General features: G+C 46.2%; 1 protein-coding gene across 1 annotated transcript in view; it reads left to right on the top strand.

The window, feature by feature from the left end:
* Positions 1-12,078, top strand: part of SERPING1 (serpin family G member 1) — a 49,663-nt gene that overhangs the window by 20,895 nt on the left and 16,690 nt on the right. Inside the window, exons 4-5 of the mRNA XM_053278492.1 lie at positions 6,453-6,569; positions 9,580-10,057. Coding sequence (XP_053134467.1) covers positions 6,453-6,569; positions 9,580-10,057 — 595 coding nt within the window. The remainder of the gene's footprint in view (positions 1-6,452; positions 6,570-9,579; positions 10,058-12,078) is intronic.

Here is a 12,078-nt window from a genome sequence, read left to right as displayed (position 1 = left end):
TTGTTCTGATTGCATTAGGGGGTGGTCCATTCAGACTCCCCTTTTTCCTAGGACCTGTGCTCGCCTGGCTGACAATTCTCCATTAAAATGCAAGAGCTGTGGGTATGGCAGGCCAAGAGCTTCAAAGCACAAGCTGCTGTCCTGTGTGACAGTCTAGCTTGTGCAAAATGGATACTTAAATCCAAAATGGTTGTTGCTTTGGTAACAGAACAACAATTATTATACTGATAAGAACAGATTGTCAACATAGATTGTTTGTTTTTGTGAAATGCCTAGAGCCTTTGGAGTCAGGCGACAGATAAATTAAATTATTAAATTATTTATTTATTTGTTCCAGCTGTCCTGTCAGCTCTTTGACCTTGGGGAGCAGTGCCAACCTTCCACAGACTCTCACCTGGCTCCTCTGTAATGCCAGGTCTGCCCTGGATAAGTCAGAAACCATCCATGATTTGATTCTGAATGAAGGGGCAGACCTGGTATGTATTACAGAGACTTGGTTGCAAGAGGCTGGTCGCCCAGTCTGGTCCCAGCTTCTCCCTCCAGGGTACTCTGCTGAGGAGCAGATACAGGGAGGTGGAGTGGCTGTGGTCTATAACCTCTCCCTAACCAGGAGCCCTGTTAAAGTGTCTGACCATATTGAATGTGTGTATCTAAGTTTGGGGACCAGGGATAGACTGAGACTTCTGTTGGTGTACCTATCACCCCATTGCCCGATGGAGTCCCTAACTGAGCTGATGGACTTGGTCTCGGGTTTGGCGTTGGAGTCCCCCAGGCTTGTGGTGCTGGGGGACTTCAGTGTCCACTTTGGGGACAAGTTGTCCGGGGTGGCTCAGGAGTTCATAGCGGCCATGATAACTATGGGCCTATCCCAAAGGCTCTCAGGACCGACACACATTGCAGGTCACACGCTTGATCTGGTCTTTCACTTTGATCAAAGTGGTGTTCCGTGAGTGGGGACTCCTGTGATTTCCCCTTGACATGAACAGACCACCATCTGGTTAAGGTTGGACTCACAGACACACCCCACCTTTGCAGGGGTGAGGGGCCCATTAGAATGGTCTGCCCGAGAAGGTTATTGGATCCAATAGCGTTCCAAGAAACCTTGGAGGGACTTAGTGTTGGCTCTGCTGGCGATCCTGTTGATGCCCTGGTGGAGAATTGGAACAGCAAACTCGCCAGGGCAATAGACATGATCGCTCCTAAGTGTCCTCTCCAACCCGCTTCAACATTGGCTCCTTGGTATACAGAAGAACTATGGGGACTGAAGCAGCAAGGTGGATGACTGGAGCGCAGGTGGAGGCAGACTCGACTAGAATCGAACAGATTACAACATAGAGCACATTTGAAGATCTGTGCTCTGGCAATCCCAAGGAAGGGATTCTTTTCAACCCGTATTGTGTCTGCAAGTTCACATCCAGTGAAGTTGATCAGGGTTGTTAGAGGGCTAGTAAGTGCCCCTCCTCCCTTGAATCAGAACTTAGAACCATCTATTACCCACTATGACGTGTTTAATAAGAATTTAATAAGAAAGAATTTTTTTGCAGATAAAATCTCTCAGATTCGGGCCAACTTAGATGGAAACTCCACAATGAATTCGATGTCTGAACTGGAGGTGTCCAGCAAGTCCTCTTACGTAGTTTGACTGGATCGGTTTCAGTTTGTGACTCCTGAGGACATGGACAAGCTGCTTGAAGCAGTGAGGCCTACCACTTGTTCTCTTGACCCTTGTCCAACAAGTTTTATCTAGCAGGGAGGCTGTTGTAGGAGGCCTGGTAGAAATTATAAATGCTTCTCTGAGGGAGGGCAGGATGCCTCCTTGTCTTAAGGAGGCAATTATTAGACCTCTTCTAAAGAATCCTGCATTAGATCCCTCAGAGTTGAGCAACTATAGGCCTGTTTCCAACCTCCCATGGCTGGGCAAGGTAATTGAGAGGGTGGTGGCCTCTCAGCTCCAGGCGGTCTTGGAGGAAACTGATTATCTAGACCCATTTCAAATTGGCTTTCAGGTGGGCTATGGGGTGCAGACTGCCTTGGTCAGCCTGATGGATGATCTCCAATTGGGAATTGACAGAGGAAGTGTGACTCTTTTGGCAGGGGCGTAACTACCATTAGGCAAGGGGAGACAGTCATCTTGGGGCCCCACTGCCTTGAGGGGGCCCCCAGAGGCACGTCACATGACTCCCCACCTGCCCGTGTTGCACCCCCTATGAATTATGTTGAGTCTCTTGGAGATCGGTAGTAGCAGAGAGTAAAAAAACTAGATTCAATGTGAACTAGATATTAACTGTATTCATAATGGGAATGTGAGTGTGAGTACACTATATATTGTGAAGTGTGTTTGTGTATGTATATCAGCGAGGGATCCATTTTAAAATCTTGTCTCTGGGCCCACTCCAACCTTGCTATGCCCCTGTCTGTTGGTCCTTTTGGACCTCTCAGGGGTTTTCGATACTATCGACCATAGTATCCTTCTGGAACATCTGAGAGTGTTGGGGGTGGGAGGCATTGTTTTACAGTGGTTCTCCTCCTACCTCTTGGACAGATTCCAGATGGTGTCGATTGGAGACTGTTGCTCTTTGAAATCTGAGCTTAAGTATGGTGTCGCTCATGGCTCCATACTCTCCCCAATGCTCTTTAACATCTACATGAAACCGCTGGGAGAGATCATCAGGGGATTTGGAGCGGGGTGTTATCAGTATGCTGATGACACCTGGATCTACATCTCCAAGTCAACTTCTTCAGGAGATGGCATAAGTTCCCTAAAAGCCTGCCTGGAAGCAGTAATGGGCTGGATGAGGGAGAATAAACTGAGACTGAATTCAGATAAGACGAAGGTACTTATAGTGTGGGGTCAGAACTCCAGAAATGATTTTGATCTCCCTGCTCTGGATGGGGGGGTCAAACTTCCCCAAAGGAACAAATTCACAGTCTGGGAGTACTTCTGGATCCACACTTCTCCCTGGTATCTCAGGTTGAGGCGGCGGCCAGAGGGGTTTTCTATCAGCTTTGGCTGATACACCAGCTGCATCCGTTTCTTGAGATGAATGACCTCAAAACAGTGGTACATATGTTGGTAACCTCCAGATGACTTCTGCAATGCGCTCTCTGTGAGGCTGCCTTTGTACATAGTCTGGAAACTTCAGTTAGTACAGAATGCGGCGGCCAGGTTGGTGTCCGGGTCATCTCAAAGAGACCACATCACTCCTTTGCTGATAGAGTTAAACTGGCTGCCAATAGGTTTCTGGGCAAAATACAAAGTGCTAGTTACAACTTATAAAGCCCTAAATGGCCTAGGCCCTGGGTATTTAAGAGGACGTCATCTTCATTATGAGCCCCATCACCCATTGAAGTCGTCTGGAGAGATCCGTCTCCAGTTGCCACCAACTCGGCTGGTGGCCACAAAGGGATGGGCCTTCTTGGTTGCTGCCCCGAGACTGTGGAATGTGCTCTCTACTGAGATATAATCCTCCCCATCTCTCACAATTTTTAAAAAGCATTTGAAAACCCATCTCTTCACCCAAGCTTTTTCAGCTATTTTTTTTAAAAAAAGGTTTTAATCTGTGGTTGATTTTTAAATTGTTAAATTGTTTTAAGTTTTTGAATATGTTTTTATCTTGTTTTATGCTATTGTTAACCGCACAGAGATGAAAGTTTGGGGCAGTGTACAAATTTGATAAATAAATGATAAATAAATAATGATTTTTGTGTGTGGATAAAATCTCTCGTATATGGGCAGACTTGGATTTAGACCCCTCAATTACTGCAGTGTCTGAATTGGAGGTGTCCTGCGACTCCTCTTATGTGGTTAGGCTGGATCAGTTTCAGTTTTTGATTCGTTAGGATGTGGACAAGCCGCTTGGAGCGATGTGGCCTACCATCTGTGTTCTTGAGAGGGTGGTGCCCTCCCAACTCCAGGCGGTCATGGATGAAACTGATTATCTAGACCCATTTCAACCAGCTTTCAGGTGGGCTATGAGGTGGAGACTGTCTTGGCCTGATGGATGATCTCCAATTGGGAATTGACAGTGTGGCTCTGTTGGTCCTTTTGGATCTCTCAGTGACTTTTGATACTATCGACCATAGTATCCTTCTGGAGCGTCTGAGTGGGTTGGGGGTGGGAGGCACTGCTTTGCAGTGGTTCCGCTCCTACCTCTTGGGCAGGTTCCTGATGGTGTCCCTCAGGAACTATTGTTCTTCAAGATCTGTCTTTGGTATGGTGTCCCTCAGGGCTCTATATTATCTCCAATGTTGTTTAACATCTACATGAAACCACTGGGAGAAATCATTAGGAGATTTGGTGCAGGGTGCTGTCAGTATGCTGATGACACGCAAATCTATTTCTCCATGTCAACATCATCAGGAGAAGACATAATAACCTCCCTAAATGCCTTCCTGGAGGCAGTGATGAGCTGGATGAGAGGTAACAAGGTGAGGCTGAATCCAGATAAGATGGAGGTACTTATTGTGCGGGGTTGGAACTCTGGTGTCCCAGAACACCTGATGCCCCAGGTGGAGGCAGTGGCCAGTGTTGCCTTTTATCTGCTTCAGCTGATATGCCAGCTGTGCCATTTTCTTGAGATAAATGACCTCAGAATAGTAGTACATCTGCTGGTCATCTCTAGACTTGATTACTGCAATGCGCTCTATGTGGGGCTGTCTTTGTATATAGTCTGGAAACTGCAGTTGGTCGAGAATGCAGCAGCCAGGATTCTCTGGGTCATCTTGGAGAGACCATATCACTCCTGTCTTAAAAGGTCTACACTGGTTGCCGATACATTTCTGAGCAAAATACAGGGTTTGGGTTATAACCTAAAAAGCCCAAAACAGATTGGGCCTTGGATATTTAAGAGAATGTCTTCTTTGCTATGAACCTCACTGCCCATTGAGATCATCAGGAGAGGTTCGTCTGCAGTTGCCACCTGCTCATCTGGTGGCCACTCAGGGATAGGCCTTCTCCATTGCTGCCCCGGGGATTTGGAACATGCTTCCTGCTGAAATAACAGCCTCCCCATCTCTTACAACTTTTAAAAAGGCAGTCAAGACACATTTGTTCACCCAGGTTTTTAATTAGATATTGTTTTAATTGTGTGTTAATAGTTTTAACGTTTTAAATTTTAATTGTTGAAATATTTTAATCTTTTTATTGGTGATTTTTATAGTTTTGTTGTAAACCGCCCAGAGAACTTGTGTTTTGGGTGGTATAAAAATGTGTTAAATAATTAATAAATTAATAATAATAAATAATGGTTTTGCTTGGTCTCAGTTATAAGTCTGAAAATCATTTGCTTGATTGATTGTATTTGACAAGCAAAAACAAGCCTCAGGGTGGCTAATGGTGGCTAAAACAATCAATACAATATCAAATGAAAATAACTTATTCAAACAAGAAAAACTATTGTGATCTGGGTGCTGGGTTCTGATCTAGCCACTAAAGGTTACCCAGATTAGAGCACTATTTCTGTTTGAATATAACCCTATTCTGACATGACATTGTATGTACATACAGACGTTTGTACATGTTTTTAGGTGAATGACTGTACCTGTGTTCATTTTAAAGCAAACCTGGGTACAGGCCCCTTCAAACACAGGGTGCAGATTGGAAGTGTACTACTGTCTTGAATATTATGTCTGAATAACTGCACATGTGTACAGAGTTGTACATGTATACACATGTACACATTATGTTGTACATGTTGTACTATGTGTGTTGAACATAATGTGGAATTGGGCATATGAAGCACATTTATTGACTACAATAGATAGGAGAACATAGCTTTATGTCTAATAAAGAAATAAAATCAGAATGTAATGGGACTTGGGTCAGTCATGACTAACTTGTCTCAATGATTTCAATGGTGCTTTGTCGTAACTACTTGGTGTGGATGCTACCCAATAAACACATTCTTCATCATCATCATCATCATCATCATCATCCAGGATAGAGTGAGATGCAATCCTGACCCCTCTCAGAGCATTTACAAGATTGGTCACCAATCTCAAATCTCTAAAAAAAAAAAAAAAAAAATGGAGACGTCCCGCACATTTCCAGTTCATGAAGGGTTATGGGCGTCAGCTGCTAGAACTCATGGAAATTTACCTCCAGGACTAAAGCCCGAACCCCTCCCCCTCCATCCTTCTCCCACTGTTCTTCACTGCAAATGCTCTCTGTCCCCACATTAACACTAGATAGCAAACAGACAGAGAGACCCCATGTTTGCTGCATAATGTTTTATGTTCCAGACTCAGCAGTACTTCTTTCATGGCATAATGGTTGGGCTGAGCTAAAGTATTATTTCGGACACAGGCTGACAATGCACAGGGCACACTCACAAGCCATGGTCTTGCTCCTTGGTTGTGCTTTTCGGTTCTGACCCTGTTCAACAGATTGCTGAGAGCAAATATAATCTGGCTGACCATTTGTCTTTCATTTCTTCATGACTTCTTGTATCAAGAAGAATGGAACAGAAGACCAGCAGACCGAAAGTTCAGAAACAGCGACCACACAGACAAGGAGAAGTGTGGAGACACAGACCATGAGCAATGTAGCCCTTCATGGACCCTTCAGCAATGTAAGCCACATTTTATTCTCAGATTCCTATGTATTATTTGCCATCCAATTCAGAATGAGAATCAAGTACCCTTCAGATATTAGACATTAGAACGGCAATCACAGACAGCCTGATAATGAGGCTGCCTGTGATTGGGGTGAGGCCACTGCCCCAAGAGGAAGCAGATTTGCTGTCTTCACCAAGCTGTCACCTCATCTGCAGAGGCACTCTTACCCCTGGACTTTCGGGCCGAAGTCCAGGGCCTCCACAGCCCCTGCCCCCGCCCCCATCCTCTTTAATCTATCCCGGGTGGTGTGGTCGCCCAGCCAAGCATGATGATGCTTAATTTGCAGGGGAGGGGGAGCTCTCTAAAGGCCTCTAGGTCCAGGCTCCAAAATTACCTAGGTGCATCTCTGCTCATCTGGTCCACAGGCCATAACCCCCGCAGAAACTCCCCTGTGGTAGTGCGCCTGTTACTACCTTTATTTCCTTCTGCTACTTTCTCCCTCCCTCATTGTTGCATCCACCCCACTTTCCCTCTTGAAAAGGTAGGTGGCAGGAAGCGTTTTGAATCACTTCCTGTGACTCAAGTTTCCCCACCCTCTGTCTTTGCAAAAAATCGGTTGGCAGGCGACAACAAGGAAGAGCAGCAACCGTGGTGCCACCGCCAGCAGAAAGAGGAAATAGGGGTGTTTGCAAGAAACAGGGGGCAGCCTCCCATCTTTGCCCTGCATTCCTTACAGAAGGCTGCAAGGAAAAAATCTAGAGCTCCAAATCTACCCCTGCAATGTAAGGGGTAGGAGAGCTGGTCTTGTGGTAGCAAGCATGAGTTGTTGCCTTAGCTAAGCAGGGTCCACCCTGGTTGCATATGAATGGGAGACTACATGTGTGAGCACTGTAAGATATTCCCCTTAGGGGATGGGGCCACTCTGAGAAGAGCATCTAGGCTCCAAGTTCCTTCCCTGGCATCTCCAAGATAGGGCTGAGAGAGACTCCTGCCTGCAGTGCAACCTTGGAGAAGCCGCTGCCAGTCTGTGTAGACAATACTGTTGATGTAGATGGGTCTGCTTAGCCAATCAGTCAGACACAAGGATTGGGAATTATTAATTGAGGCTTTATTGCTCTGCAGTCAGCAATAGATAATCAATAGGCTTATGCTCTCAAACCAATTAGTTTGGTTACAGGTGCATCTTACATTTATACAAACAATCTAAATGGTGCTGACACCCTAGACACAGTATACATGGCCCAAGTATCTAGTACGCATGCGAATGATTCATTGTTCATCGGGTGATTACTACTTATTTGGTTAGATCCTGTTTTCTTAACTGTCAGCGAAAAACAGTGAGAACCTTGACTATGTTAACAAGTTTCATAGATACAATTTTGCTACAGAGAGATATTGACGTTAATTCGGAGAGGCAGTGATGTCCCTGAGCTGGGCTGGAGTTAGAAATGGGGTTTTCTAAGTAAAATGGAGTTGCTTTGGTTTTCTAAACACATCACTGTGCTGGATGGACTACAGGTCTGACTCAGTATATATATGGCAGCTTCTGATATTTCACAGGTCCAGGATGGGAGGCTGTTTGGCTCACATTCCTTGCAAGGGGTGGATCAAGAGTGATCCAGCCTTTGCAAACCTTTGAAAGCGGCCGAGGGCAATTGCGAGGTGTGGAGTGGAAGGGGGGAGGCTGCTGGTAATAAGCAGCCTCCACTTCTCAACCATGCTCCCTTTAAATCCGGGAGGGGACAGGGCGGACCCCAGTGGGAGGAGTGGGGCCAGGTGGCATTTGTCACCTCACCTCAGGCAGCTCAGTACTCCAGCCTGCTCTTGACAACAGTGTGGAAGCTGTTTTACACAGAACACAGATGACTGTGGTGGAAGGATCAGTGCAGTTGGCTCCACCCATGTAGTGCAGGTCTTCTAAACATTACAGGAGTGCCGTGGGCTGAAGCCATGGGTCGGGGAGCTACGCTGCTGCTGTGATGTCTAATGGGCACCTTACTTCCTTCATCTTTACTGTTACTCTAAAACATGTCTTTCCATCTCATAGCTGCCATTGCCCCTTCTGGAAGAACATGTATGTGGATGAGCACGCATCCCATTATACTATTTCTTCTCAAAGCAGCAGAACTTTGAGAACGCCATCCAGCAGTTCTGCTTTAGGGTTTTGTGAGTCTGTGCCTTAATTATTGAGGGTGCAGCTAGATAGGGACATCACGTCAGTGACTGGGTCTCTTGTGGTTATTTAAAATAGAGCAGCTGTGTGGGGTCCTGATTTGGATCTGGGCCATGGCACTAGAGAAGGAGGGGCTTAACCTTTTTGCCCTGCACCATTTTCCTTGATAAAAATGCTCCCTACCCACAAAGCTTCAATTTGCAGGTCTGTGAATTTTCCCTGAGCCACCTAATGGCGCAGTGGGGAAGTAACTTGCCTAGTGAGCAAGAGATTGGCGGTTCGAATCCCCGCTGGTATGTTTCCCAGACTATGGGAAACACCTGTATTGGGCAGCAGCAATATAGGAAGATGCTGAAAGGCATCGCCTCATACTGCACTGGAGGAGGCAATGGTAAACCCCTCCGGTATTCTACCAGAGACAACCACAGGGCTCTGTGGTCACCAGGAGTCAACACCGACTTGACAGTGCAACTTTAAGTTTTCCCCTATAGGGCAAATAGTATTGGGGCAGGCAGGGCAGGATGGAAACCATTTTCATCATGGAAAATAGTGCCAGAGAAAGAGTAAAAACCCCTTTCATCAGTGCTGTAAGCCAAATTAAATTCAATATTTTTAAAGAAGGGTGGAAGGTCTCATTACAGATCTCCTGCCATCATCCTCAGTTTGGCCCTGAATTCTATACCCCTTTTTCAGACATTCATAATCTGAGGATAATGAACATGTGTGGAGAAGGGGCAGGCACAATAGTCTGTTCCTGACCTACGCACATTCATCTGTAGAGGGATCCTGCATCGTACAGTACATTTAATCAGTGCTAGCAACAATAACAGATTACTAACTCTACCTGACAGGTGACTTTGGATAAGGAGAATGAAGATGATAAAGAGATAAACAAGCCTAATGGAGAGAGGAAAGAGGAGAATAATGAGAGAGATTTCCATGCATGGAATGGAAAAGGAGATGAGAAAGATCGCAGTGGCGGCACTCATGCTTCTGAACAGCTGAGATGCTCTGAGGATTCCCAGGAATGTCTGAATGCTACAGAACCATCTACGAGAGATCCGACCACAGTAAAGTCTACCACAACTCCCACAACAACAGAGCAAATGACAACTACCAGTAAAGCACCTGAACGGTGCCCACCACTCAGAAACCCCTGGGCTGCATGTGGTAACGAGGCCACTGCAGAGGATAAAGTGAAGTTGGCTGAGGCTCTCACTGAATTTGCCCTGAAGTTCTATGCAAAAGCTATTGAATATGAGAAACGTGACTCTAATATGGTCTTCTCACCCATCAGCATCTCAGTGGTGCTCTCCATCCTCTTGTTAGGTAAGGGTAGCTCTTCAAGTATGTACATAATAACTACAGTCTTGTGGCCTTTACATACATTAGGGCAGTTCACATGATCATAAGTAAGAGTTGAATAAGGGTAAGAGATGAGTCCTACCCACTTTCGGGAGCACAGCACATTCCTGTTTTGAGATCGTGTGTTAGATAAAAACAAGATAGGAGGTCGGGAGCTTAATTGTCTGTCAAGCCCCAGCTGGGTAAGATGAGCACACTCAATCAAATTCTGTCCCCAACTTCTGAACAAGGTAAGTGGGGAAATCGCCCTACCCAGCTGGAGCTTGACAGATAATCAAGTTCCCCACTTCCTACCTTGTTATCTAACGTGATTACCAAACAGAAGCACACCCAGCTTATGGTCTCCTACCCAGTTTATGGTCCTGTGGACTGCCCAGAGGCGTAACTAGGGAAAACGGCGCCCGGGGCAAGCACTGAAATGGCGCCCCCCCGCCCCCCAACATACTACATTATACTTAGGTTTTTCCTCACAAGTGCCCGCCGCCGCCAAGCCAGGCCACTGACTGGCCACCATGTGCCAGCAAAGCAATGGGGGGGGGGGGGCGCAGGCGGCGCGGAAGGGACCGCTCATGGGGGAGGGGGTGCCGACACGCTCCCTTGACTGCTGCAGCGCTGCTGCACTGAGCAGGAAACATTTGTATTGACAAAATTTTTAAAAAAAATTTAAAAAATATATTTTTTGTCATGGCGGCGCCCCCCATGTGACCAGAAAAGATGGCGCCCGGGGCACGTGCCCCCCCTGCCCCCCCTATAGTTACGCCTCTGGGACTGCCCTGTTAGACTTTTTTCTTACATGCATGCAATCTATGTAGATATAGATAGATAGATAGATAGATAGATAGATAGATAGATAGATAGATGCTATGGTTCTCAAGCTTGGGTCACCGGAAGTGGTTGGACTACAACCCACATCATCCCTAGCAGCAGCTGATGGGAGTTGTAGTCCAACATCTGGGGACCCAACCTTAAGAGTCTCTGTCTTAATCTATGAAAGCATGAATTTTTCCCTGCTTTGAGTACCCAGATTGAGTAGTCACAGCACATGTCAGTTGCTTAAGTCATGTACTCATGGAAGGGAATCTCTCATACTATACTTCAAATATTGCCATATGGCATGCTTCTGTTTTCCTGCATAGAAATTATCTCTGTGTAGGAAAAAATGTAAGCTATGAAGCAGCCCTCATACCTTTGTACAAGCCCCTCAAATGTCATTACCTACAGACAAACATCCACCTTTAACTGATAGCTTTCTTGCATTCCTGTTACGGAGAGACTGTAGGGTTGCTGTCATGATGATGGTTAGGGCAGGAGGCTTCTCCCATCCTGGCCTGAGAGCCGAACAAACATCCAATATTTGATCGTGTGTTAGATAAATGTCAAGTTGGAGGCAAGCAGCTGGGTAGGGTTCCCCCCCTACTACCTTGTTCTACAGCTGGGGATGGAAACTGAGTAGAATGTACTCCCCAGTTGCTCCCCATTTCTGTTTCAGAAATCTAATGTGGGGTGCACTTTGCCTCTTTTGTCCCCCACCCCACCCCCTTGCTGCCGCAGGGCGCACTTGTCTTACCCAACTGGGCTTAGACAGATGAGCAAGTTTCCCGTCTCTGTCCTTACGTTTCTCTAACACACAATCAAATATTGGGAGCATGTTCAACTCCCAAACTAAGGTAGGAGAAACTTCCTACCCTATAACGTTAGTGAGGCCAGCCCTAGTGACTTGCTTCATCATTCATTCAAATTTAAGGCCCTACTTCTCCAGGCATAAGGCAAGCTTCCCTGGAGAAGCAGAGGCCAGTTGTAGGTGTGACTTGGATGTGACTTGCCCAGGATGTTTCTAGAGTGTGAGAGAATGAAAAATGCTTCCCTTCATGCCAATTGTTAGTACTGTAATCAGTGAGAACACCATGAGGTCATACTCATGACCAACTTACCCAGGGTCAGAGAGGGCTAGTGGGGAGGCAGGCTCTTACCTGCCTCCCCGCACA

The sequence above is a fragment of the Hemicordylus capensis genome, chromosome 1, assembly GCF_027244095.1.
Source record: "Hemicordylus capensis ecotype Gifberg chromosome 1, rHemCap1.1.pri, whole genome shotgun sequence".
NCBI classification, from domain to species: Eukaryota; Metazoa; Chordata; class Lepidosauria; order Squamata; family Cordylidae; genus Hemicordylus; species Hemicordylus capensis.
This window is presented reverse-complemented; position numbering and strand designations above follow the sequence as displayed.